This window comes from Schistocerca serialis, chromosome 2, assembly GCF_023864345.2.
Source record: "Schistocerca serialis cubense isolate TAMUIC-IGC-003099 chromosome 2, iqSchSeri2.2, whole genome shotgun sequence".
In the NCBI taxonomy this organism is placed as follows: Eukaryota; Metazoa; Arthropoda; class Insecta; order Orthoptera; family Acrididae; genus Schistocerca; species Schistocerca serialis.
In genome coordinates, this window is record NC_064639.1 from 1,126,054,241 (window position 1) to 1,126,079,151 (window position 24,911).

Here is a 24,911-nt window from a genome sequence, read left to right on the forward strand (position 1 = left end):
ACAGTGATTCTGCGCGCGGCATTTTCATCCACATTTGCTATAGCTCTTCCGCGCCGTAACGATACGAACTGTGTTGCACAATAAGTGTGTACGACGTGATTGACTCGACGTATGTTCCGCCGCGGTGAAATTTGGGGTGTGCGCGGCGGTGTGGAAGGCGCATCGAGGGCGTGAGGTCAGCGGGGGCTGGCGTGCGTCATGGGCGCTGCCCGCGGAGAAGCGACCGGTTCGCCGCGTCGGTATATAGCGCGGGCCAGGCCGGCGGAGCGCTACACTCCGGCGGGGACCCTGCTGGCGGACGCTACACCAGACAGAAGCGGCCGCTGCTCTCCTCGTCCACACACCACAGCGCCTCCGGTGAGTACGCGCCACAGTGCTGGCTCCGAGACCTACAGTCTGCTGCAACTGGCTGAATTCCGCGAAATTCTCTGCTGACCTCTCTTCGAGCGACGGCCATCAATTGCACGGCACTGAGTTATTACTTCACGGTTATCTAGCAGATGGTACTTACTCGTAGTGTATCACTATCACCGCCTCCCCCCCTCCCTCCTTCAACCATTTTCCGTTCCATAAGCGAACGCTACGCGGGAATGCCTGTCGGTTCCCCTCTATATGAATTTTGCCGTAATTTTCTGGTTCCTTACCTGCACCGACAAAATTTCGGAGGCTATTCAGAGATATTTTCTGAGCGTATAATGTTCCCAGGGTTTCCGTTGGCTCGTTACACAGTTACGACATCTTCTTTAAAAAAAAAAAAAAATCTGTCTGTATTCCACTTTACAATATTTGCACAACAGTGCAAACATCGACAGCATGCGGTGTGTATTGTTTGAAAACAAACTTCTTCCCTCGGTTCTGTCTCGTTTTTTCTTCCCCGGGAGTGTTAGAGGAACATTAACTGTGATACAAAGCATTGCGGATAGGTCTTCAGTGGTGCAATTTGAAGAACGTAATAGCCACGCTGTCTGAGGCGCCCCACGAACGACGGCAACAACACGGCAATTTTCCCAGAACCCTTCCAACAAATCGAAGCCCTCCATTGACCTTTCATAAAGCTGGTTATATATGATCCTCTCATTTCATCTCGCTTCTTACTATTACTCCTAAATGTTTACGCGGTGTGATTCACCACTAACGTAATCTGATACTATCTGTTTTTTTTTTTTCTCTTCGCTACAGGTATTATCTTAAATTTATTCACATTAAAAAAAAGCCTTCGATTTCTAGTGGAATTTTTGTCGAGTCTTGCAGCACTTTCTTTGACGATAGTTCACTATAGGTAACGCCATCGACAGTGAACAATTTCGTAGTGCAGCTACCTAATAAATCATTCATTTTTATCGTCGCAGTCATTACGCGAGACGCGTGTTGCAGGAAGCACTCTATTTCTTGGCTGATTTTTTTGAACGTCGACCCTCGGAATTTCAACGGTAAACTTCTACGTGACACGCAAAGTCTTTCTTAAAAGTCTCTCCCCCAGATTTGTTGGTCATCTCTGCGCGGCTTTCGCTCTGAAACAGTCCCTCTTTAACTCTGCTCTACCTCTTCCGTGAACGATACTTGGTAAGGCGAGCAGCTTCTCATCTGCGAGAACTACACTTCGTCATGACTGTTCCAAAAAGTCAATGTCTGGCATTTGGTTCCCCATGGCTAGGTTTTGTGGGCGTTCCACCTTACACCACTCTGAATATTTATTCCTAGTTACTTGAAGGCTAGGGCTGATTTCAGTGACTGATCGTCAATTATAATCAAACGACCTTCCTTCAGCTTCCTACTTGCGCTACAGGAATCTTGAGAAGGGTTTTGAGTAAAATAATTTTCAGAATTGGAGTGTCGTTGAAAGGTACTAAAACAATTAAATTGCCGATGTTCCGACCGACAATGACGCGGACCAATACCCAAAATTATTTCAGCTGAAATGACACCCGCCGTGGAAGTCTACGAACTCAAGAATAGTTGATCAGTTCGAATCGTAACCTTTCTTACCACTAGCGACTCCAGACGAGCGTAACATAAATGCAATATCAATAACACGAAATCTACGTTCGCCATAGTGCTTTCATAGATCAAAGGTGTATACAGCCATTTCAACTGCTGTAAATATAAAATATTTCTGCCGTTGGGACGTGCGACGTTCGTGAGCTACCTATGAGATCAAACTACATTCCTGCCTTAACAATAGGCTAATATGTCACACGAGGGTAGCTACGTGAGATATCTTGTGGGTACAAGCTTGTTGTAAAACGGTTTTCATCATCTATATATGCCACTGTTTTCGCCATATTGCCTAAACAAACCTTTCAGAAAACAATTACACTGGTCAGCCAGAAAATTATGACCACCGACCTACTACAGATATAAAACCGTCCAGCCGATAGCAGCGTCACCTGGCGAGGAATGACAGCTAGTCAGACACAGGTACGGTGCATGTAGTGAGCGTGCTGTCCGTGTTTAGAATGGCGAAGGCGCGTGATCTAAATTTGATCGAGGGCAAATTGTGATGGCCCGGAGGCATGGCACGAGCATTTCAGAAACTGCACGACTTGTTGGTTGTTCGAGGAGTGCTGTGCTGAGTGTCTTCAACACGTGGTGAAACCAAGACGAGACGACGTCCAGATGTTGTGAAGTTGGTCGGCCACCCCTAATTACACATGTCGGACGTCGTTGGCTGCGCAGAATGGTAAATCAGGACAGGCGGCAAACTGCTGCGGAACTAACATCAACGTTGGCGCGTCGGCACAGTGATGCACGGTCTGCTGAATCCCGATACCTTCTTCATCTGTGCTGCGGGACGGAGACAAGCTCCATTATGCTCTGGAGAACAGTCACTTGGGCATCCATAGGTCCAGTGGAGCTCGAGCAGGGCACCGTGACTGGCGAGAAGTATCGTACACTGGTTGCAGATCATGTACACCCCTTCATGATGATCATGTTCCCCAACGGTAGTGGTGTTTCTCAACAAGATACTGCGCCATGTCACAAGGCCAGATGTGTGACGGGGTTGTTCGAGGAACACAGTGGCGAATTCCAATTGATGTGCTGGACTCCCAACTCACCAGGTATGAATCCGATCGCTCACATAATGGATGTGATTGAACGTGGCGTCAGTGCTCACGGCCCTTGTAAAACCATAGTTCTAATGCTGTACTGATTTATTTTGCTTTTGTTTCAGTTAATGTTACATTGCTGTGCTTCTGTAAATGTGTTTGATTGAATAGATAACACAAAATTGTATACTCCATTCTTTGTACAAACTTTGACGTCATGTTTTGGTTCAATGCAAAGTAGTGTATCTGCCATTTAAATTCTTTGTCCCATTTGGAGAGAACAAAACTTACTGTACGTAATTGTAATTTCTGTCTGAATAATTTTTTTTAGAAATGTCAATATGTGCAAATGTTCTGTTTTATTGAATGAATTTGGTTACTGTTATGTAAACTGCTGATCCTCACTTGGGTTCTTAGTTAGTTTGTATGTAAAAGGTGTAGTGGTTTCCCTCGGGAACGGAACTGTGTAGCGCGCGCAAATTGTGGTTGGCCTAGGTGGAAAAGGTGGAATAAGAGTCAGTCTGGGACGAGCACGAGCTACCAAACCGTGAACTGCCATGTAAAAGATGCATATTGTGCTGGTTCCGAGAGAGGCTTTTTCTGCTTCTTTCCAATGCCTCGGATGGATGGATAAATAGCTGGAACCATTCTGGAATTTGTATCTATCATCGCCACCAAGAAATGACAAGAGTCCAGCAATTCTGCCTGCAATTCCACCTACCAACATGCAGTTGCCACCACATTGCGCAATCATTGCATCGGAATGCTATAATGATGTACAGTGAAGGATCGGCTTAATGGATGTGTTAGTGTGTTCAAATATAAGTTAATTTATATCTAAATTTATATACCAACCTTGATTTTTCTCCTCATCATAACACCTCTCAGGTTCCTCTCCGTTTGAACTAAAGTGATTTCCGAGTGCCCTTACTGAAAGAAATTAAAGCCTAGAGTTTTGGTAATTGATGTCTCTTGAACATACTAAAAAGAAAGTTAAAGTTAATGTGGCAAGAGAGTGGGTTAAAGTTAATGATGCTTGCTGAAAATAATTTTCCTAGTAAAACTGCTTATTAATGTGTTGTTGCCTACTTCAAAATTAAAAGTTCTTAAGATTGAGGCTTATAAAGTTTTGCTTAGTGAATGATCACATTACTGCCTGTTGTAAATCGCAGAGGATGAGTCAGTATCTTACGTATATGTTAATTTTGTGTTTCACTGTAGTAAAAATGGAAAACTGCAGTTGTGAAACGTTATATACCTATGTTTGCTAAGTGTATGTTTCTCTTGTGTATAGGAAGTGCATATTAATAACATAAAAGGATCCACAGTTTGTCTATTGTATTAATGCTGGGTAATTAGTAACGGAAAGACCACTAATTATAAAAAACCATAATTTCTTTAAAGCCTGAAAGTAATAGGGTGTTTCGGTATCTCTTATAATTTTGCAAATAGTTTCTGCTGCTCTAACTGTTAGTTTCAATCTTACCGTAAACATATGTATGTGCCAGAGTTCATTGCACTTGCGTGTGACAAAGTATAGGTTGTGTTTATTCGTTAAAATTACTAATAACTATTTCCTTAAACGATGTTAATCATTCTCTTGCCTAGTTAGGCTGGCGACCGTTTTCTTTATCAGTTGAACAGTACAGATAGGCAAAATTTTGTTCGTACTGTTCAAATATTTACGTAATTATGACTTTCATTTTCTATAAGCCATTCCCGTTAGGTACAGCACGGTCAACCTAGCAAAATTCCTCTCAGAGGGTAACACTGCTCTGTTGCTTTATACCATAATTGTTTTTACTAGATAATTATATTTCACGACCTGCCTCCTACTTTAAGGTAATGGTATAGCAGTAGCAGACGGTAGTGTTATACCCTGCTCCCCGGAATTTATAGTAATTAGGTCACTTGTGTGTGCAGATGTGATACCAACTTCCTCCAGTGACCTACCAACGCCTCATTGCTACCATGACACGATGCGACGGCGTTGTTATCCGAAGGTGGACATACCGACTGTTAATGTTCTGGCTGATCTGTGTACACTCGATCGGAGTGACTCATTCCTGTGCGGCATTGGAGTATTATCGGGGAATATGTATGTGGGAGTGTTGGTCATATTGGACGAATCTCTCCAAAAGCATGGTTTTAGTCAACGTGTGAAGCGTACTAAGCGCAAGTTTACCCGTTATAAAAGGTCAGAATTAGCTTCAGCCAAGGCCGTCGGTTGAGCCAAGGCCGTCGGTCGATGAAAGACAGCTCATAAATTGTGCTTACCACGATCTCACATCAGTAGGAGATGAATACCAAATACAACTGACTTAATAATAAAGCTGGTAACACGCTAGGCGATTGCATTGTGAGAAGAAGCCCTTTTCTCAGAAATTATGTGGATGGAATTCACTCTAAAAAGACAGGCGACTGCATCGTGCGAAGAAGCCCTTTTCTCAGAAATAATGTTGATGGAATTCGCTTAATATGACTCAGTGGATATGAATAGTGTCACAAATACATATTATCGGTTGATGATATTACATTTTAGCTGGCACTGTGACGTGGCATATGTCTTACTTTGTGACTGTGAAAAGTGTCAAGTCACACAATGTTTCGGATTCCTAGTTAAACTGAGGTACCTCAAAACAACTTAGTCATTATTTCTCTTTTCTTACTCATCTACTGCGAGGCGGTGCAGTGAATAACACTCTGGGTCCACATTTAGTGGTGATAGCCGAGAGGGGAGGGGGAGGGAGGCGGGAAGAGGTAGGGACGTGACTGAAGCCTCCGTTAAACCATTCTGACTTATGTTTTCGCGCTCTGCCTTAATCGCTTTTGCCAGTCAACATATGGTTTGTTTGAAATGTATACTGCCCGTCTCTGTCAACCCAATCGGAACTAATCTATAATGATCACGCCGTAGACGGGACGCTGGAAATCTTCTTTCCTTTCTTCTTACCCTTCTTTTCCAGAAATTACTACTCTAGCAGGAACTTTGTGGTAAGTGGCTGGTCTTACACGTACTTCCTTCTGAAGATAACACAAGACGCTACACAAGTAGATGAAATTGGTTAAAAATTGAGATCAGTAGCTTTGGGGAATTCAGACCTGTGACAATTGGTTGCTGGTCGTTCTCCCTGGTGATAACTGATCAGCAAGCCTGCCGGTGAAATAGCGGTAGAGAAAAAAATATTTTCGGTCCTATGTTCCTTGTTTCAATAAAACCAATTTACTGCGGTTTTTTTGAAGTAAACATTTTTTTTCTAAAGTAGGAAAAGCTCATGACTGGTAAAGATAGATGTAAGAACCGAAAAAGAGTAGATCGTCAATGCAGATCCGTTGTGATTTTCTCTGATCCAAACTAATCCGCTATATATGCGAATACATTTGACATGTGTCTACAGCACTCTAGTTTTATTGGCCTAAACTGAATAGTTTCTGATGTTCTGAATAAAGTCAACAGTCGGAGGGCGGCTGCGGAGACTTGGAATATCTGGAAAGCGTTTGTTTTGCTGCAGAGCTTCATGAAGCTGTAGAGTTCTCAGGTGCAGTACGGTGTGCCCGGATAACATCGCGGACAGCTTGACGACCCCGCAAAAGCAAAAACTCCTCTGCTCGCTCTTGGGGTTGTGCCGTCACTTTCCGGCGTGTCGGCGGCGGCGGCAGTGTGTGCTGATGGCGGCCTGCAGCTGCGTGTGGCGACCACAGCCAGGAAGCGGCTTGCGGAAACCACACAAGAGGTGTGCAACCCGGGATACGGCGGCTAGAGCGCTTATCTCCAGAAAGCTGCAGGATTTTCCGGGCAGTTGTGACAATCGTGCATCTAATAACAAATAATTCTCAAACAACAGAAAACAAGAAATTAAAATACGTGTGACCGATAACCTTTCATGGTTGTCTCAGTACTGCTTCAAATTGTATTTTCCCTCGAACCGCGAAAATAGCTATCTCATACGAATCCACGTCCTGAATGACTGAGGCTGTTTAAAAAGTCGTATAATCAGCCATATGCTCATGGGAAAACAGTTGTGGAGCGAGGACCGTTAAGTTTGCGGTTGCATTCAGTTCACACCATGGTTATTATAGGACAAGCACTGGTTAGGTCGGACCAGGGTAGACACACCTTTGTAGTAGAAATCATGCTGCATCTCGCATGAAGTCATTCAGGCAAATGATGGACAACCAAAGGAATGACGGTTTAATGGGTGTATATACTAATGGAGGTGGTGTCCTTCTGACCTGTTATTGTGTCAGAAGACTATCTGCATAGTGTAAATATCAATCAGTGGTCTTGTAGTGCACTGTACTGTGTTGTTGTTGTTGTTGCTGCTGCTGCTGCTACTGCTGTGAATTATTATATAAATTAAAGGAAGGATGAGAATGAAAGTTCTTGCCGAAACGCTGGGGCATAGCATCCCCATCCAAAGGATCCTTCCTCCATCAGACATGCCTCAGTCCATGTGTAACATTGTTGAGTTGTTCATAATGTAGATCAATACACATCCAGCAGTAAGGTAACTACAACTCTGCACGCCAATAGTGATAAGGAACATTTCTCAGATCAGCAGCGAAAATCAACTGTGCATAGGTCAATTAATTTCAGGAAAGCACCTTATAATTTAAATGTATACCTTAATGGGCACCTACATTAGATTCTTGAGCTTTTAGGCTACAGCAGACGTTGTAATAAAACGGTGGCCATCTAGAAGTAAAGTAAGCCGATTATGGACACGAAAGCATGCCTTTCCAGGGTTCCAGATTCTCGCTGTTACTCATATCAGTTACCAGTCAGTAGCTCCGAGAGTTTTGCGAGATTTCGTCATGACTTCGAAAGAACATTTAATGCCTTTCACGGGTTAGTACAGCAATTCGTGATACAACAAAATATTCAGAATGTATGTTATGCTTTGAAAATCTGACAACAATACGGTGTTGCTGGTATTTTGGACCACGCGTCAATAAAAGGTACTTGTTTACAAATAGAGCGGTTTCATGTAGTTGTGAACAGTGGTGGACAGTGTTTGTGTGAATGTGGAGGGAATTTAAACGGTAGTCGCCTATGAGATTCGGCCAGTTAATGCAACGATTAGTTACAACAGACGTCTCGTATTAAGAACAGCGTTTTTACAAAAATGCGGTGAACTTTTCTAAATGAACAAGTTTCAAATTTCTGCGGGACGAGTTCGCAAACAGTATGCGCACGAGTTAAAAGTGTCAACAAAATTGAGGTCGTTGTGAATAATATTCAAGTAATCAGCGTGCCTTACTGTTAAATACACGAAACCATTCACTCAGTTTGGAGACGGAACCTGAGGCAAAGCTGGGTCTTCGATTCCGTCAAATGAGTCACCCAAACACGTATGGCTCACAATATGACTGTCAGTGCATTTCTGACGCATTTCCCATGTCTAAAGGCCAATACGTTTGTAAGAGACACAAATGTTATTCTGTCGCCAATCAGTTCCTTCAACGTCAGCAGCCTTCTATGGGAAGCTAAGCTTTCAATACTTTTTTATTTCTTTTCCTTCCCACGTGTTCTCCTGCTCTATCTTTCATTTACACCATTTAGTGACTATCCTTGTACCGGTCGGTGCACAGATTCGTTACACCGTATTAGTTTACAATACAATGCGCTATAACAATAGAGATACACTACTGAGTGACGTACTCACCATCATTGTCAATGAAGCCGATCAGCGTTCAGGTAGTTCTATGGCTCTTCCGTAGATCTGTTATCATTTCGAGTTGAAGAAATCTGCTGAGAGAAGCTTCATCATGAGACAATTATCCCCGAACGTCGTCAGGGAGAGACCGGTAAAGATGATAAACAGGAACAGATAAGTCTGGTAGAAGTTGGGGAAGTGGTTCCCAACCAAGTTCAGCCATCGATATGGGTGATTCTGGCCGTATTCGGGCGTAACGACACAGGTTTACTGAGTGATTTGTTCTCAGTAGCAACAGTGAGTAAGCTGTTTAGTATACGCAGCACTTTCTATCGTTTCATTTTTTGATAGCAATTCATGATGAATACTGCTCAGCGGTGTGGGATCCGTACCAGATAGGGTTGATAGAAGAGATAGAGAAGATCCAACGGAGAGCAGCGCGCTTCGTTACAGGATCATTTAGTAATCGCGAAAGCGTTACGGAGATGATAGATAAACTCCAGTGGAAGACTCTGCAGGAGAGACGCTCAGTAGCTCGGTACGGGCTTTTGTTAAAGTTTCGAGAACATACCTTCACCGGAGAGTCAAGCAGTATATTGCTCCCTCCTACGTATATCTCGCGAAGAGACCATGAGGATAAAATCAGAGAGATTAGAGCCCACACAGAAGCATACCAACAATCCTTCTTTCCACGAACAATACGAGACTGGAATAGAAGGAAGAACCGATAGAGGTACTCAGGGTACCCTCCGCCACGCACCGTCAGGTGGCTTGTGGAGTATGGATGTAGATGTAGAAGCCAGGTTGGTTCTACCAAACGCTCAATATGATTCCTTTGAGGGTGTGCACGATTCTTCGCACGCGGGTGCTGCATTTTTCGATAGGATGAGCCGTTCTTTCGTCTTGTCTAAGTTCATATACAGATACCACTTCTCGTCACTGTGACAATATTCCCAAGGAATGCTTTGTGCCTACGGCACACCAAACGATAACGAGCCAGCGAAGACAAACCTATTCGCTGATATTTATTGGTATCGCTTAACACATGTGCTACCCACGTACCCAATTTTTGCACCTTATTCAATGGATATAAATGGCGCACAGTGATTGTGTGCTCGCGTTCTATAATTTGCATTAACTGTTGCGTTGTCTGGCGAAGATTATCGTGAACCAGCAAATTTGGGTGATTTCCCTAAATCACGTCAGGCAAATGCCAGGATGGTTCCTCTGAAAGGGCACGGCCGACTTCCTTCCCCATCCGATGAGACCGATGACCTCGCTTTCTGGTCTCCTTCCCCAAAAACAACCAACCAACAAATTTGGGCCTTTGTATTGAAAACCGAAGGTCTTCCGGAACGTGATCATTACACAAGTCGAATTTTCCTTCCGGGAAACGAAAAAACCATTTCCGTGCCGTCCTCTTGGAATATGCTTCCTCTATTAAACTTGGAGAGTGAACTGTGTCGAAAGTGCTCGTTTTAATCTGCTGACACTGATTAGCCCTGAAAATGGCCAAACGAATCTGTTAACAACATACAAGCTCCTGTTCGCAACAACCAAACTTCGAACTGAAGAAAAAACAAATGAATGACTAAAACGAATGTTTCACAATGCACTGGTGCCAACCTAATTAAAAACGGCTCGGGCTTCTGCACCGACCCAATACACATGGTGTAAACGATAAAGGATCGTTAGAACTACCTAAGGACACGTATGTTCAAAAGAGTCTCTGTGGGTAAGTCTCAAGCTACGTATCACTTATTGGATACCCATTTGCCATTTTACCTGAGGCTTGTCTTGACTTTCACTTCTCCACCCGCTTGGTCGACAGTTAGTATTTTGGTCGCGATCGGCTATAAACTGTAGATGTTTCTGAATCCAGATCAGCAGTTATTTGATAAGACGGAAGCAGATTATTGCATATCATGGCCTTAAAAGCAAACTGAGCTACAGAGCCAAACAGCTGTCAGTTCCCGTTGTGTCTACACACAAACAGCACAATCCCTATCAATTTCCTATTATGCACAATCATATAAAACACGAAAATGCTGTACTAAACACCGAAGTTAGACACAAACTGAGAAACAGCATGTAGACCACGAGAAACACAGATCAAACGACCTGCCTATACCGCCGTAAGCGACGTTAACCTGCATTATTAAAATTACGAAACACACAGAAAATGAACAACAAAATAGGGACATAGCTCGGGGGACTTTTAGACGCCACTGAAGCCGATATTACTGAACACTGTCACATAGATTGACAGGAAGAAGCAAGATTAGAGTTTGACACCCCATTGACGACAAGATTACTGCATCTGCATCTGCATCTACATCTAAACTCTGAAAGCCATCTTACGGTGTGTGGCGGAGTGTACGCCGAGCACCACTAAGTCCCCCTTTCCTGTCCCACCACGAATGGCACATGCAGAAAATGCTTGTACGTAGGTAAAGGTCCGTATGATATACAAGTTCTCTAATTTTCCCGTTATGATCACTTCGAGAGACTTCTGTGGGAGAAATTAATGCGTTGCCTGACTCTTCAACAGCAAACCTTTGCGTCATAAACAATACCTCTTTTGTAAAATCTGCGATTAGAGTTTGTTAAACAGCTCAGTAACGCGTATAGCTCTCCCGCCGACGAAAACACCCCGTGACGAAACGTGCCGCTCTTGTTTGGATCTTCTCTATCTCCTCTATAAATCCTGCTTGGTAAGAGTCCCATACTGAGGAACAATGTTCAGACATCGGTTGATATCGATCTGTCATCTGCTTTTCCTGCGCGCTGCTTTATGTAGTCATTACGCCTTACGCCGCTCCGGATGGTTACTCCTTGGTATCTTACGGTAGTCAACACGGATTTAGATTGCATCGTTCTTGTGAAGAAAACTATCTCTTTACTCACACGAAGCGGTGAATTCCGTGTTTCTACATTTCCATAAGGCTTTTGACACAACCTCACAAGCGGCTTGTAATCAAATTGAGTGCTTATGGAATATCCTCTCAGTTATGCGAGTGGATTCGTGATTTCCTGTCAGGGACGTTACAGTTCATAGCAGTTGACGGAAAGTCATGCAAAAAACAGAGGTGATCTCTGGTGTTCCCCTGCTGTACCTTATCTATTATCTACATAAACGCTTTAGCAGAAATCTGAACAGCCGTCTTAGATTGTTTGCAGATGATGCCCTCATTTACTGCGTAATAAAGTCATCAGAAGATCAAAACAAAGATTTCTCTGCCTCGTGATGACTGGGTGTTGTGTGACGTCCTTAGGTTAATTAGGTTTAAGTAGTTCTAAGTTCTAGGGGACTGATGACCATAGATGTTAAGTCCCATAGTGCTCAGAGCCATTTGAACCATTTGAACCAAAACAAAGACATCTGTTTGGTGCTAAAGTTGGCAACTGACATTAAATAATGAAAAGTGTGAGGTCATCCACATGAATGCCAAAAGAAATCCGCTAAACTTCGGTTAGACGATAAATCAATCAAATCTAAAGGCCGTAAATTCAACTAAATACCTAGAAATTATAATTATGAACAACTTGAATTGGAAGCAACACATAGAAAATGTTGTGGGGAAGGCGAACCATTGAGCGCGATTTATTGCCTGAACACTTAGAAGATGCAAGAGATCTTCTAAAGAGACTGCCTACTCTAGGCTCGTCCGTCCTCTTTTGAAGTACTGCTGCGCGGTCTGGGTTCCTTACCAGAGAGGATTAACGCAGTACATCGAGAAAGTTCAAAGAACAGCAACACTTTTTGTTGTTGTTGTTGTGGTCTTCAGTTCTGAGACTGGTTTGATGCAGCTCTCCATGCTATTCTATCCTGTGCAAGCTTTTTCATCTCCCAGTACCTACTGCAACCTACATCCTTCTGAATCTGCTACACTTTTTGTATTATCGAGAAATAGGGGAGAGAGTGTCATGGACATGATGCAAGATTTGGGATGGACATCATTGAAATGAGGGCGGTTCTCGCTGCGGCCAGTCTTCTCACGAAATTTCAATCAACAACTTTCTCCTCAGAATGCAAAAATATTTGGTTGACGCCGTCCTACGTAGGGAGAAACGATCGTCACAATAAAATAAGGGAAATCAGAGTTCGCACGAATATATATAGGTGTTCGTTTTCTCCACGGACTGTTCGATAGTGGAATAACAGGGAATTATTGTGAAGGTGGTTCGATGAACCCTCTGCCAGGCATTTGAGTGTGATTTGCAGAATATTGATGTAGATGTAGAACTATATCAATACACACTTGATGGTGTGTAGTGGAGGGTACTTCTGATACCCTAAACTGATCCCCCCTTCCCTGTTCCATTCGCGAATGGCACCTGGAAGAATTATTGCATAAACCTCTGTATTAGCTCCAATGTCTCGAATTTTCTCGTTGTGGTCTTTTCGCAAGACGTATGTGTCAAGAAATAGTATGTTGTCCGACTCTTATCGGAAAATACTGTCTCGAAATTTTAGTAGTAAACCTCTCCGTGATACACAGTTGGCCTCCCTTGTAACTCTACCACTGGAGATTGTTCAGCGTGTTAGTGTTTCTTATCGTTTCCAGTAAACTGTGTCCAATAGTCTAGTCGACCAGTAGCTGATCTCTCCGGCTATTTATGCGCAATGCTCTACATTTATTTATGTTCAGAGTCAACTGCCAGTACCTGTACCAGTCGTCAGTCGTCTTCGGGTCTTCCTGCATTTCGCTACAGTCTTCTAGAGACAGCGAACAATCTCAGATTCGGAAAAGATGCGGAACGAATCGACCGTGTCCTATCAAAGACACCGTCCCAGTTCTCTCCTTAAGCGATTTAGGAAAATCACGGAAAACCTAGAAATGGATGGCCGGACAGGTATTGCAAGCGCCCATCTCTCCCGAGTACCGAGTCCAGTAAGCCAATTTAAAAAAAAAAAAAAAAAAAAAAAAAAAAAAAAAAAAAAAAAAAAAAAAAAAAAAAAAAAGCTAAGGCTGCCATACTTCTTGTATGGGCAGTAATTCACTGACCACAATCGAACAACATAGAGACAGATAACTGGTCATTAATTCGATTCACTGATGGGCTGCTTCGAATCCCGGTAGGATCAACGACATGCGTAACTCACATTGTTGGTGAGAGAAAGTTGGTAAATAGAGAAACGTTTTAAACATCGCTTGCCTTAACTGTGTGGTGGAGTGTATTTGAAAATCGATTACTTGGCCCTGGTGTCTCATCGTAAGCACAAGGCATGAAGACTGCATATAATATCAGTTTATATTGGAACTTGGAGAGGTTTCTATCGCAACAAGACTAGATATGTTCTTCCAGCGAGATTAATGTATTGCGGATTCTACCCATCAGAGGAAACATCATGTCACATTCCCTGACGGATACACTGACAGCGCTCGACGATGTCATGGCCCATCAAGGTCGCAGAACCACAACCCATTAGATTCTTGTCTGTTCTGATGCATAAAACGCGAAGTCTACAGCCAGAAAGTGAACACAAGTCATCAGTTCGGATTATGACCAGTGGTGCACCGTAAATGTTGCCACGATGTTCTCCAAAGAAGCAAGGCACAATTTTGTGGAATGAGGTGAAAATTACACAGCAGTCGATAACAAGACTTTTGACTTGAAACCCCATTCTCTTCTCTTTCGAATTGCTAATAACTACGAGACTGATAGTGGATAAACAAAAGTTGATGCCACAAAAAAATGGCTCTGAGCGCTATAGGACTTAACTGCAAAGGTCATCAGTCCCCTAGAACTTAGAACTACTTAAACCTAACTAACCTAAGGACATCACACACATCCATGCCCGAGGCAGGATTCGAACCTGCGACCGTAGCGATCGCGCGGTTCCAGACTGTAGCGCCTAGAACCGCTCGGCTACTCTGGCCGGCTTGATGCCACAACAGATTCATCATGTCTGTACGTTTTTGTCGCCAAAAATCTATTTGGTCCATAGCGTCATCGTACCAGAGTATGTGCGTCCACGAGATTGTAAACAGATATCTTTGTATAAGGCTACAAATTGCTGTAGCGTTGAGACGTATGCAGCTGGGCCATTGATTCTAGTCTCATTGTGAAAAGCGTGCCGAGTTTTACTAGTAAACACAGCGATACAATAAAACTATTCTTCGAAATAAATGTGAAAATCAGTATTAAACTGAAAATCACGGAATAAAGAAAGATAGTCCATATCAAATGAAAATATGCTCGAAATTCAGTCAGAGAAAATCAGAGGAAAGCTCTTGTCGAAAGGAATTCAAAATGCCCAATAAGCGCAGTGCCGAGCGAACGCGAGTAAGGCAGCGTCGAAAGGGAAATGAATAAACGGCGCATATCGATTATGTAGCTTTTCCACTGACCCATCGTGCACACAGCGTCCAGTGACAGTCCACACTTGGGATTCACCTGTTACGCAACACTCTGTAATCACTGTAGTGAAGAGTCTGATACTTAAATTACGCATTAATACGAAACATTAGTTACGATTATATCCCGAAGTTTTTACGAAAAATCGACAGCGGCGATTCGAACAACACACTCAGTTTTCTTATATTTGATTGCCACTGTTCTAAATTAACATCTGTTTTTGTACATCAATATAACAACCCTCAAGAAGTGATTTATATGCTTTCGCTTATAAAAATTGAGTTTCGTTTCCGTGAATCACTTACAACTGTGTAACTGTAGGCCTATGACCGCAGAAAATTGGACGTTAGTACACTACTGGCCATTAAAATTGCTACACCAAGAAGAAATGCAGATGATAAACGGGTATTCATTGCACAAATACATTTTCACGCAATTTTGGTGCATAGATCCTGAGAAATCAATACCCAGAACAGCCACGTCTGGCCGTAATAACGCCCTTGATACGCCTGGGCATTGAGTCAAACAGAGCTTGGGTGGCGTGTACAGGTACAGCTGCCCATGCAGCTTCAACACGGTACCACAGTTCAAGAGTAGTGACTGGCGTATTGTGACGAGCCAGTTGCTCGGCCGCCATTGACCAGACGTTTTCAATTGGTGAGAGATCTGGAGAATGTGCAGACCAGGGCGGCAGTCGAACATTTTCTGTATCCAGAAAGGCCCGCACAGGACCTGCAAGATGCAGTCGTGCATTATCCTGCTGAAATGTAGGGTTTCGCAGGGATCGAATGAAGGGTAGAGCTACGGGTCGTAACACATACGAAATGTAACGTCCACTGTTCAAAGTGTCGTCAATACGAACAAGAGGTTCAAATGGTTCAAATGGCTCTGAGCACTATGGGACTCAACTGCTGAGGTCATTAGTCCCCTAGAACTTAGAACTAGTTAAACCTAACTAACCTAAGGACATCACAAACATCCATGCCCGAGGCAGGATTCGAACCTGCGACCGTAGCGGTCTTGCGGTTCCAGACTGCAGCGCCTTTAACCGCACGGCCACTTCGGCCGGCGAACAAGAGGTGACCGAGACGTGTAACCAGTGGCACCCCATACCATCACGTCGGGTGATACGCCAGTATGGCCATGACGAATACACGCTTCCAATGTGCGTTCACCGCGATGTCGCCAAACACGGATGCGACCATCATGATGCTGTAAACAGAACCTGGATTCATCCGAAAAAATGACGTTTTGGCATTCGTGCACCCAGGTTCTCGTTGAGTACACCATCGCAGGCACTTCTGTCTGTGATGCAGCGTCAAGGGTAACCGCAGCTACCGTCTCCGAGCTGATAGTCGATGCTGCTGCAAACGTCGTCGAAATGTTCGTGCAGATGGTTGTTGTCATGCAAAGTCCCCATCTGTTGACTTAGGGATCGAGATGTGGCTGCACGATCGGTTACAGCCATGCGGATAAGATGCCTGTCATCTCGACTGTTAGTGATCCGAGGCCGTTGGGATCCAGCACGGCGTTCCGTATTACCCTCCTGAACGCACCGATTCCATATTCTGCTAACAGTCATTGGATCTCGACCAACGCGAGCAGCAATGTAGCGATACGATAAACCGCAATCGCAATAGGCTACAAACCGACCTTTATCAAAGTCGGAAACGTGATGGTACGCATTTCTGCTCCTTACACGAGGCATCACAATAACGTTTCACCAAGCAACGCCGGTCAACTGCTCCTTGTGTATGAGAAATCGGCGAAGTGGCCAAGCGGTTCTAGGCGCTACATTCTGGAACCGCGCAACCGCTACGGTCGCTGTCTCGAATCCTGCATCGGGGATGGATGTGTGTGATCCTAATGTTAGTTAGGTTTAAGTAGTTCTAAGTTCTAGGGGACTGATGACCTCAGCAGTTAAGTCCCATAGTGTTCAGAGCCGTTTCTTGAGAAATCGGTTGGAAAATTTCCTCATGGCAGCGCGTTGTAGGTGTCGCCACCGGCGCCAACTTTGTGTGAATGCTCTGAAAAGCTGATCATTTGCGTATCACAGCAACTTCTTCCTGTCGGTTAAATTACGCGTCTGTAGCACGTCATCTTCGTGGTGTAGCAATTTTAATAGAAAGTAGTGTATGTGCTTCCCACGACCTCCATAAATGTATGCTAGTCCTTCGCACTATCTTTTTCTCCTGCATTAACGCCATTTCCGCCTGCTTCGTTTGCTGGGCCATCAACGATTTCTCACGGGGACTTTGACATTTAGTGTATTTGCCCCTGCTAGACGTCAACGTCTGCCTGTACAAAGGCTTCCGCCAGTGTAGTAACTCTGGCACTGGGCTTCCACGTCCTAGACTGACAGCACCTCCCTACAGAGGCGTCGGACGCACCTAAACGTGGTTTGTTGACAGGGATGACTCGGCTGGGCGCCGCGATGCTGCTGTTGGCAGCCCTGACGGCGGGTGTGGGCGCGGCCGGCAAGATGCGCATCCTCAACGCCTGGCGGACGCTCGACTTCGCCTTCCCGTCGGAGCTCACGCGCCAGGCCATGATACGCAACGGCTCCTACGTTCCAGGGAACTCCATCCCTATTGACGTACAGCCTTGGCAGAGCGGTAAGTCGTCCTCATCCTCGGCGTGCACAATTAATCTACAATAGAGTCTCCATTAGATTACATCAAATTAGATTAGTACTTATTCCATAGATCATGAATACGACACTTCGTAATGATGTGGAACGTGTCAGGTTAATAAAAGGTGTCTATACAAGATATTACATTACACAAAATATTACATGACACTCATTTTTTTTTTTTTTTTTTTTTTGTGGAGGTTGGGAAATTACCCACTTACTACATCCAAAAATTCATCTAATGAGTAGAAGGAGTTGCCATTAAGAAATTCTTTTAATTTCCTTTTAAATGCTATACGGCTATCTGTCAGACTTTTGATGCTATTAGGTAAGTGACCAAAGACTTTTGTGGCAGCATAATTTACCCCCTTCTGAGCCAAAGTTAGATTTTACCTTGAGTAGTGAAGATCATCCTTTCTCCTAGTGTTGTAGCCATGTAAACTGCTATTACTTTTGAATTCTTTCGGATTCTTAATAACAAATTTCATAAGTGAATATATATAAAGTGAGGCTACAGTGAAGATTTCTAGCTCTTTAAATAAGTGTCTGCAGAATGATCTTGGATGAGCTCCAGCAATGATTCTGATTACACGCTTTTGTGCAATGAACACTCTTTTACTCAATGATGAGTCGCCCTAGAATATGATGCCATACGAAAGCAGAGAATGAAAATAGGCGTGGTAAGCTAATTTACTCAGATGTATATCGCCAAAATTTGCAATGACCCTAATAGCATAAGTAGCTGAACTCAAACGTTTCAGCAGATCTTCAGTGTGTTTTTTCCAGTTCAACCCCTCATCAGTGCATTCACCTAGAAATTTTGAATATTCTACCTTAGCTACAGATTTCTTATCGAAGTCTATATTTATTAATGGGGTCATTCCATTTACTGTGTGGAACTGTATATACTGTGTTTTGTCAAAGTTTAACGAGAGCCTATTTGCAGAGAACCACTTAATCATTTTCTGAAAAACATCGCTTACAATTTCACCAGTTAATTCTTGTCTGTCGGGTGTGATAGCTATACTTGTATCATCGGAAAAAAGTACCACGTTTGCATCTTCGTGAATATAGAATGGCAAGTCATTATTATATATTAAGAAGAGCAGAGGACCCAAGACCAAACCTTGCGGCACCCCATACTTGATTGTTCCCCAGTTTAAGAAATCACCATTTTTTTGCATATTATGTGAACTGCTTATTTCAACTTTCGGCACTCTTCCAGTTAGGTATGATTTAAACCATCTGAGCACTGTCCCATTCACACCACAGTACTTGAGCTTATCCCTCATGACGCCTCTCATCATTGGTTTGGCCGCAAGTCTGTCATGAAGTTTCCTCTGTCGTTTTCAACACAGGACGCCGAAGCACAGCATCTGTGGCCCACACTTCCCATTTTTTCACATTTTGCACCCAAACAACAGGGAGATCATTCGCTTATCTAGCGATCTACCATCGATGTAGACTATCATGCGATAAAATACGTCAAACTTGTTCAGTGACAGTGGGTCACATTTCGAACATCCCTGCCACCCCTCACGGTGGAGAATGAAACGTTTTTAAAAACAATAATGCAAGTCAAAATTAAATTTTTAATATAACACATTTTAAATTGGATTAAAATATAGAATAATTTCTTCTAGTTCCATACGGATTCCTGGCTCCTTAGGGATAGTCCTGATAATTTGTGCTTGTGAATTTTTAATAGCTATGGCAATACTTGTAAGATTTATAACGAAAAACGTGAAGCTCGAGAAATACATGACAGATGCATGAATAGATCATTTTCTATTATCTGTTGCATGCACCCCAGGATTTCGTTTTTCATCTTATAGGTACTGACACCCCCCCATGAACCATGGACCTTGCCGTTGGTGGGGAGGCTTGCGTGCCTCAACGATACAAATAGCCGTACCGTAGGTGCAATCACAACAGAGGAGTATCTGTTGAGAGGCCAGACAAACATGTGGTTCCTGAAGAGTGGCAGCAGCCTTTTCAGTAGTTGCAGGGGCAACAGTCTGGATGATTGACTGATCTGGCCTTGTAACACTAACGAAAATGGCCTTGCTGTTCTGGTACGGCGAACGGCTGAAAACAAGGGGAAACTACAGCCGTAATTTTTCCCGAGGGCATGCAGCTTTACTGCATGGATAAATGATGATGGCGTCCTCTTGGGTAAAATATTCCGGAGGTAAAATAGTCCCCCATTCGGATCTCCGGGCGGGGACTACTCTAGAGGATGTCATTATCAGGAGAAAGACACTGGCGTTCTACGGATCGGAGCGTGGAATGTCAGATCCCTTAATCGGGCAGGTAGGTTAGAAAATTTAAAAAGGGAAATGCATAGGTTAAAGTTAGATATAGTGGGAATTGGTGAAGTTCGGTGGCAAGAGGAACAAGACTTTTGGTCACGTGAGTACAGGGTTATAAATACAAAATCAAATAGGGGTACTGCAGGAGTAGCTTTAATAATGGATAGGAAAATAGGAATGCGGGTAAGCTACTACAAACAGCATAGTGAACGCATTATTGTGGCCAAGATACACACGAAACCCTCGCCTACTGGAGTAGTACAAGTTTATATGCCAACCAGCTCTGCAGATGACGAAGAAATTGATGAAACGTATGATGAGATAAAAGAAATTATTCAGGTAGTGAAGGGAGACGAAAATTTAATAGTCATGGGTGACTGGAATTCGACAGTAGGAAAAGGAAGAGAAGGAAACGTAGTAGGTGAATATGGATTGGGGCTAAGAAATGAAAGAGGAAGCCGCCTGGTAGAATGTTGCACAGAGCATAACTTAATCATAGCTAACACTTGGTTCATAATCATGAAGGAAGGTTGTATACATGGAAGAACCCTGGAGATACTAGAACGTTTCAGACAGATTATATAATGGTAAGCCAGAGATTTAGGAACCAGATTTTAAATTGTAAAACGTTTCCAGGGGCCGATGTGGACTCTGACCACAATCTGTTGGTTATGAACTGTAGATTAAAACTGAAGAAACTGCAAAAAGGTGGGAATTTAAGGATATGGGACCTGGATAAACTAAAAGAACCAGAGGTTGTACAAAGTTTCAGGGAGAGCATAAGGGAACAATTGACAGGAATGGGGGAAAGAAATACAGTAGAAGAAGAAAGGGTAGCTTTGAGGGATGAAATAGTGAAGGCAGCAGAGGATCAAACAGGTAAAAAGACGAGGACCAGTAGAAATCCTTGGGTAACAGAAGAAATATTGAATTTAATTGATGAAAGGAGAAAATATAAAAATGCAGTAAATGAAGCAGGAAAGAAGGAATACAAACGTCTTAAAAATGAGATCGACAGGAAGTGCAAGATGGCTAAGCAGGGATGGCTAGAGGACAAATGTAAGGATGTAGAGGCTTATCTCACTGGGGTAAGATAGATACTGCCAACAGGAAAATTAAAGAGACCTTTGGAGAAAGGAGAACCACTTGCATGAATATCAAGAGCTTTGATGGAAACCCAGTTCTAAGCAGAGAAGGGAAATCAGAAAGGGGGACGGAATATATAGAGAGTCTACACAAGGGCGATATACTTGAGGACAATATTATGGAAATGGAAGAGGATGTAGATGAAGATGAAATGGGAGATACGATACTGCGTGAAGAGTTTGACAGAGCACTCAAAGACCTGAGTCGAAACAAGGGCCCCCGGAGTAGACAACATTCCATTAGAACTAGTGACAGCCTTGGGAGAGCCAGTCCTGACAAAACTCTACCATCTGGTGAGCAAGATGTATGTGACAGGTGAAATACCCTCAGACTTCAACAAAAATATAATAATTCCAATCCCAAAGAAAGCAGGTGTTGACAGATGTGAAAATTACCGAACTATCAGTTTAATAAGTCACAGCTGTAAAATACTAACGCGAATTTTTTACAGACGAATGGAAAAACTGGTAGAAGCCGACCTCGGGGAAGATCAGTTTGGAATATGTAGAAATGTTGGAACACGTGAGGCAATACTGACCCTACGACTTATCTTAGAAGAAAGATTAAGGAAAGGCAATCATACGTTTCTAGCATTTGTAGACTTAGAGAAAGCTTTTGACAATGTTGATTGGAATACACTCTTACAAATTCTGAAGTTGGCAGGGGTAAAATACAGGGAGCGAAAGGCTATTTACAATTTGTACAGAAACCAGATGGCAGTTATAAGAGTCGAGGTGCATGAAAGGGACGCAGTGGTTGGGAAGGGAGTGAGAGAGGGCTGTAGCCTCTCCCCGATGTTATTCAATCTGTATATTGAGCAAGCAATAAAGGAAACAAAAGAAAAGTTCGGAGTAGGTATTAAAATCCATGGAGAAGACGACATTGTAATTCTATCAGAGACAGCAAAGGACTTGGAAGAGCAGTTGAACGGAATGGACAGAGTCTTGAAAGGAGGGTATAAGATGAACATCAACAAAAGCAAAACGAGGATAATGGAATGTAGTAAAATTAAGTCGGGTGATGCTGAGGGAATTAGATTAGGAAATGAGACACTTAAAGTAGTAAAGAAGTTTTCCTATTTGGGGAGCAAAATAACTGATGATGGTCGAAGTAGAAAGGATATATGATGTAGACTGGCAATGACAAGGAAAGCGTTTCTGAAGAAGAGAAATTTGTTAACATCGAGTATTGATATAAGTGTCAGGAAGTCGTTATTGAAAGTATTTGCATGGAGTGTAGCCATGTATGGAAGTGAAACATGGACGATAAATAGTTTAGACAAGAAGAGAATAGAAGCTTTCGAAATGTGGTGCTACAGAAGAATACTGAAGATTCGATGGGTAGATGACATAACTAATGAGGAGCTATTGAATAGAATTGGGGAGAAGAGGAGTTTGTGGCACAACTTGACAAGAAGGAGGGACCGGTTGGTAGGACATGTTCTGAGGCATCAAGGGATCACAAATTTAGCACTGGAGGGCAGCATGGAGGGAGACCAAGAGATGAATACACTAAGCAGATTCAGAAGGATGTAGGCTGCAGTAAGTTCTGGGAGATGAAGAAGCTTGCACAGGATTGAGTAGCATGGAGAGCTGCATCAAACCAGTCTCAGGACTGAAGACCACAACAACAACTACAACAATAGTGTACATACTTGCTTTTTGCCCATGGCTTCACCTGCGTAATCATATGTCATATATGTTGCACGTATTCCTCCACCCTGCCTCTGCTCAGCCATCCTCGTCCACTCATATACCCCCTGGAACGCATTCTAGTACTTCCTGCACAACATGCAGATCCTGCAGGGCAGCCGAGATGTCAGACATTACCGACCTTCCTCACTACTAACCACGCCCCTACCGAACAGACGAACAAGAAAACGAGTTAATATTGCATTGTCGTCCAGTTCTGAGCTATGTTTCAAATTTCAAGTTTCTAACTCGACAGGAAGTTAGTTTAAAATTAATTGCAAATTTTGTATCAGACAAGCAGACAGACAAGAGAGTAACTCAATGTTGTTGTTGTTGTTCTTGTGGTCTTCAGTCCTGAGACTGGTTTGATGCAGCTCTCCATGCTACTCTATCCTGTGCAAGCTTCTTCATCTCCCAGTACCTACTGCAACCTACATCCTTCTGAATCTGCTTAGTGTATTCATCTCTTGGTCTCCCTCTACGATTTTTACCCTCCATGCTGCCCTCCAATGCTAAATTTGTGATCCCCTGATGCCTCAGAACATGTCCTACAAACCGGTCCCTTCTTCTTGCCAAGTTGTGCCACAAACTCCTCTTCTCCACAATTCTATTCAATACCTCCTCATTAGTTATGTGCTCTACCCATCTAATCTTCAGCATTCTTCTGTAGCACCACATGTCGAAAGCTTCTATTCTTTTCTTGTCCAAAGTATTTATCGTCCATGTTTCACTTCCATAAATGTCTACACTCCCATTTCATCTTCATCTACATTCTCTTCCATGTCTATAATTTTGTCCTCAAGGACATCGCCCTTGTATAGACCCTCTATATAGTCCTCCCACCTTTCTGCTTTCCCTTCTTTGCTTAGAACTGGGTTTCCATCTGAGCTCTTGATATTCATACAAGTGGTTCTCTTTTCTCCAAATGTGCCTTTAATTTTCCTATAGGCAGTATCTATCTTGCCCCTAGTGAGATAAACCTCTACATCCTTACATTTGTTCTCTAGCCTTCCCTGCTTATCCATTTTGCACTTCCTGTCGATCTCATTTTTGAGACGTTTGTATTCCTTTTTGCCTGCTTCATTTACTGCATTTTTGTATTTTTCCTTTCATCAATTAAATTCACTGCCTTCACTACTTCATCCCTCAAAGCTAGCCATTCTACTTCTGCGGTATTTCTTTCCCCCATTCTTGTCAATTGTTCCCTTATGCTGTCACTGAAACTCTGTACAACCTCTGGTTTAGTCAGTTTATCCAGGTCCCATCTCCTTCAATTCCCACCTTTTTGCAGTTTTTCCAGTTTTAATCTACAGTTCATAACCAATAGATTGTGGTCAGAGTCCACATCTGCCCCTGGAAATGTCTTACAATTTATAACCTAGTTCCTAAATCTCTGTCCTACCATTATATAATCTATCTGAAACCTTTTAGTATCTCCAGGATTCTTCCAGGTATACAACTCAATAGGAGTGTGTTAAGAGAAAGAGTGGCGGGAGGTGAGGTACGCGGGAAGGGTCCCACAGCATGGAGTCACACTCGTGTTTCCGCGTGCTGAAGAGCGCGGCCTGTGGAGCATGCTGGTGACGATTCCGCGCTTCAAGAAGGGCGTACCCGCCACGCTGGCCGTGGTGCCGCCCAAGGGAGACACCAGCACGCCGCTGCTGCCCTTCCCGGACTGGCGCTCCAACCTGCAGGGAAACTGCGACGGCTTCACCTCCGTCTTCAGGGTGCAGGTAAGAGCAGCCTCCGCCACCTCTGTGCAGTCTCCTCGTAGCGTAGCAAATCTGCATGTTTGGAACTTATGTGTCACACATCCAAAGACTTTTTCAGTAACATTCAAAAATTTTGTTATGGTAAAAACTGTTTATCAAGCAGCAAGGAAAATTTGTCTCACTGTAACAACTGGCGTGGTATTACATTGTTGTCAGTGCCCAGTAAGGTCCTCACCACAATTATTTTAAACGGAATTAAAGAATCCCTTGAAAAGCGACTGCGTAAAGAACAGGCTGGTTTTAGGGCACAACGCAGTTGTCTTGATCTTATTAACACTCTTAGGATCATTT

The 24,911-nt window shown here is 43.3% G+C and overlaps 1 protein-coding gene across 1 annotated transcript in view; it reads left to right on the plus strand.

Moving 5' to 3' along the window:
• The first annotated feature begins 287 nt into the window (after nucleotides 1-287).
• The window catches only part of LOC126458574 (protein yellow-like), an 82,082-nt gene continuing 57,458 nt past the window's right edge, over nucleotides 288-24,911 (plus strand). Inside the window, exons 1-3 of the mRNA XM_050095706.1 lie at nucleotides 288-357; nucleotides 17,479-17,682; nucleotides 24,406-24,581. Coding sequence (XP_049951663.1) covers nucleotides 17,481-17,682; nucleotides 24,406-24,581 — 378 coding nt within the window. The 5' untranslated portion in view covers nucleotides 288-357; nucleotides 17,479-17,480. The remainder of the gene's footprint in view (nucleotides 358-17,478; nucleotides 17,683-24,405; nucleotides 24,582-24,911) is intronic.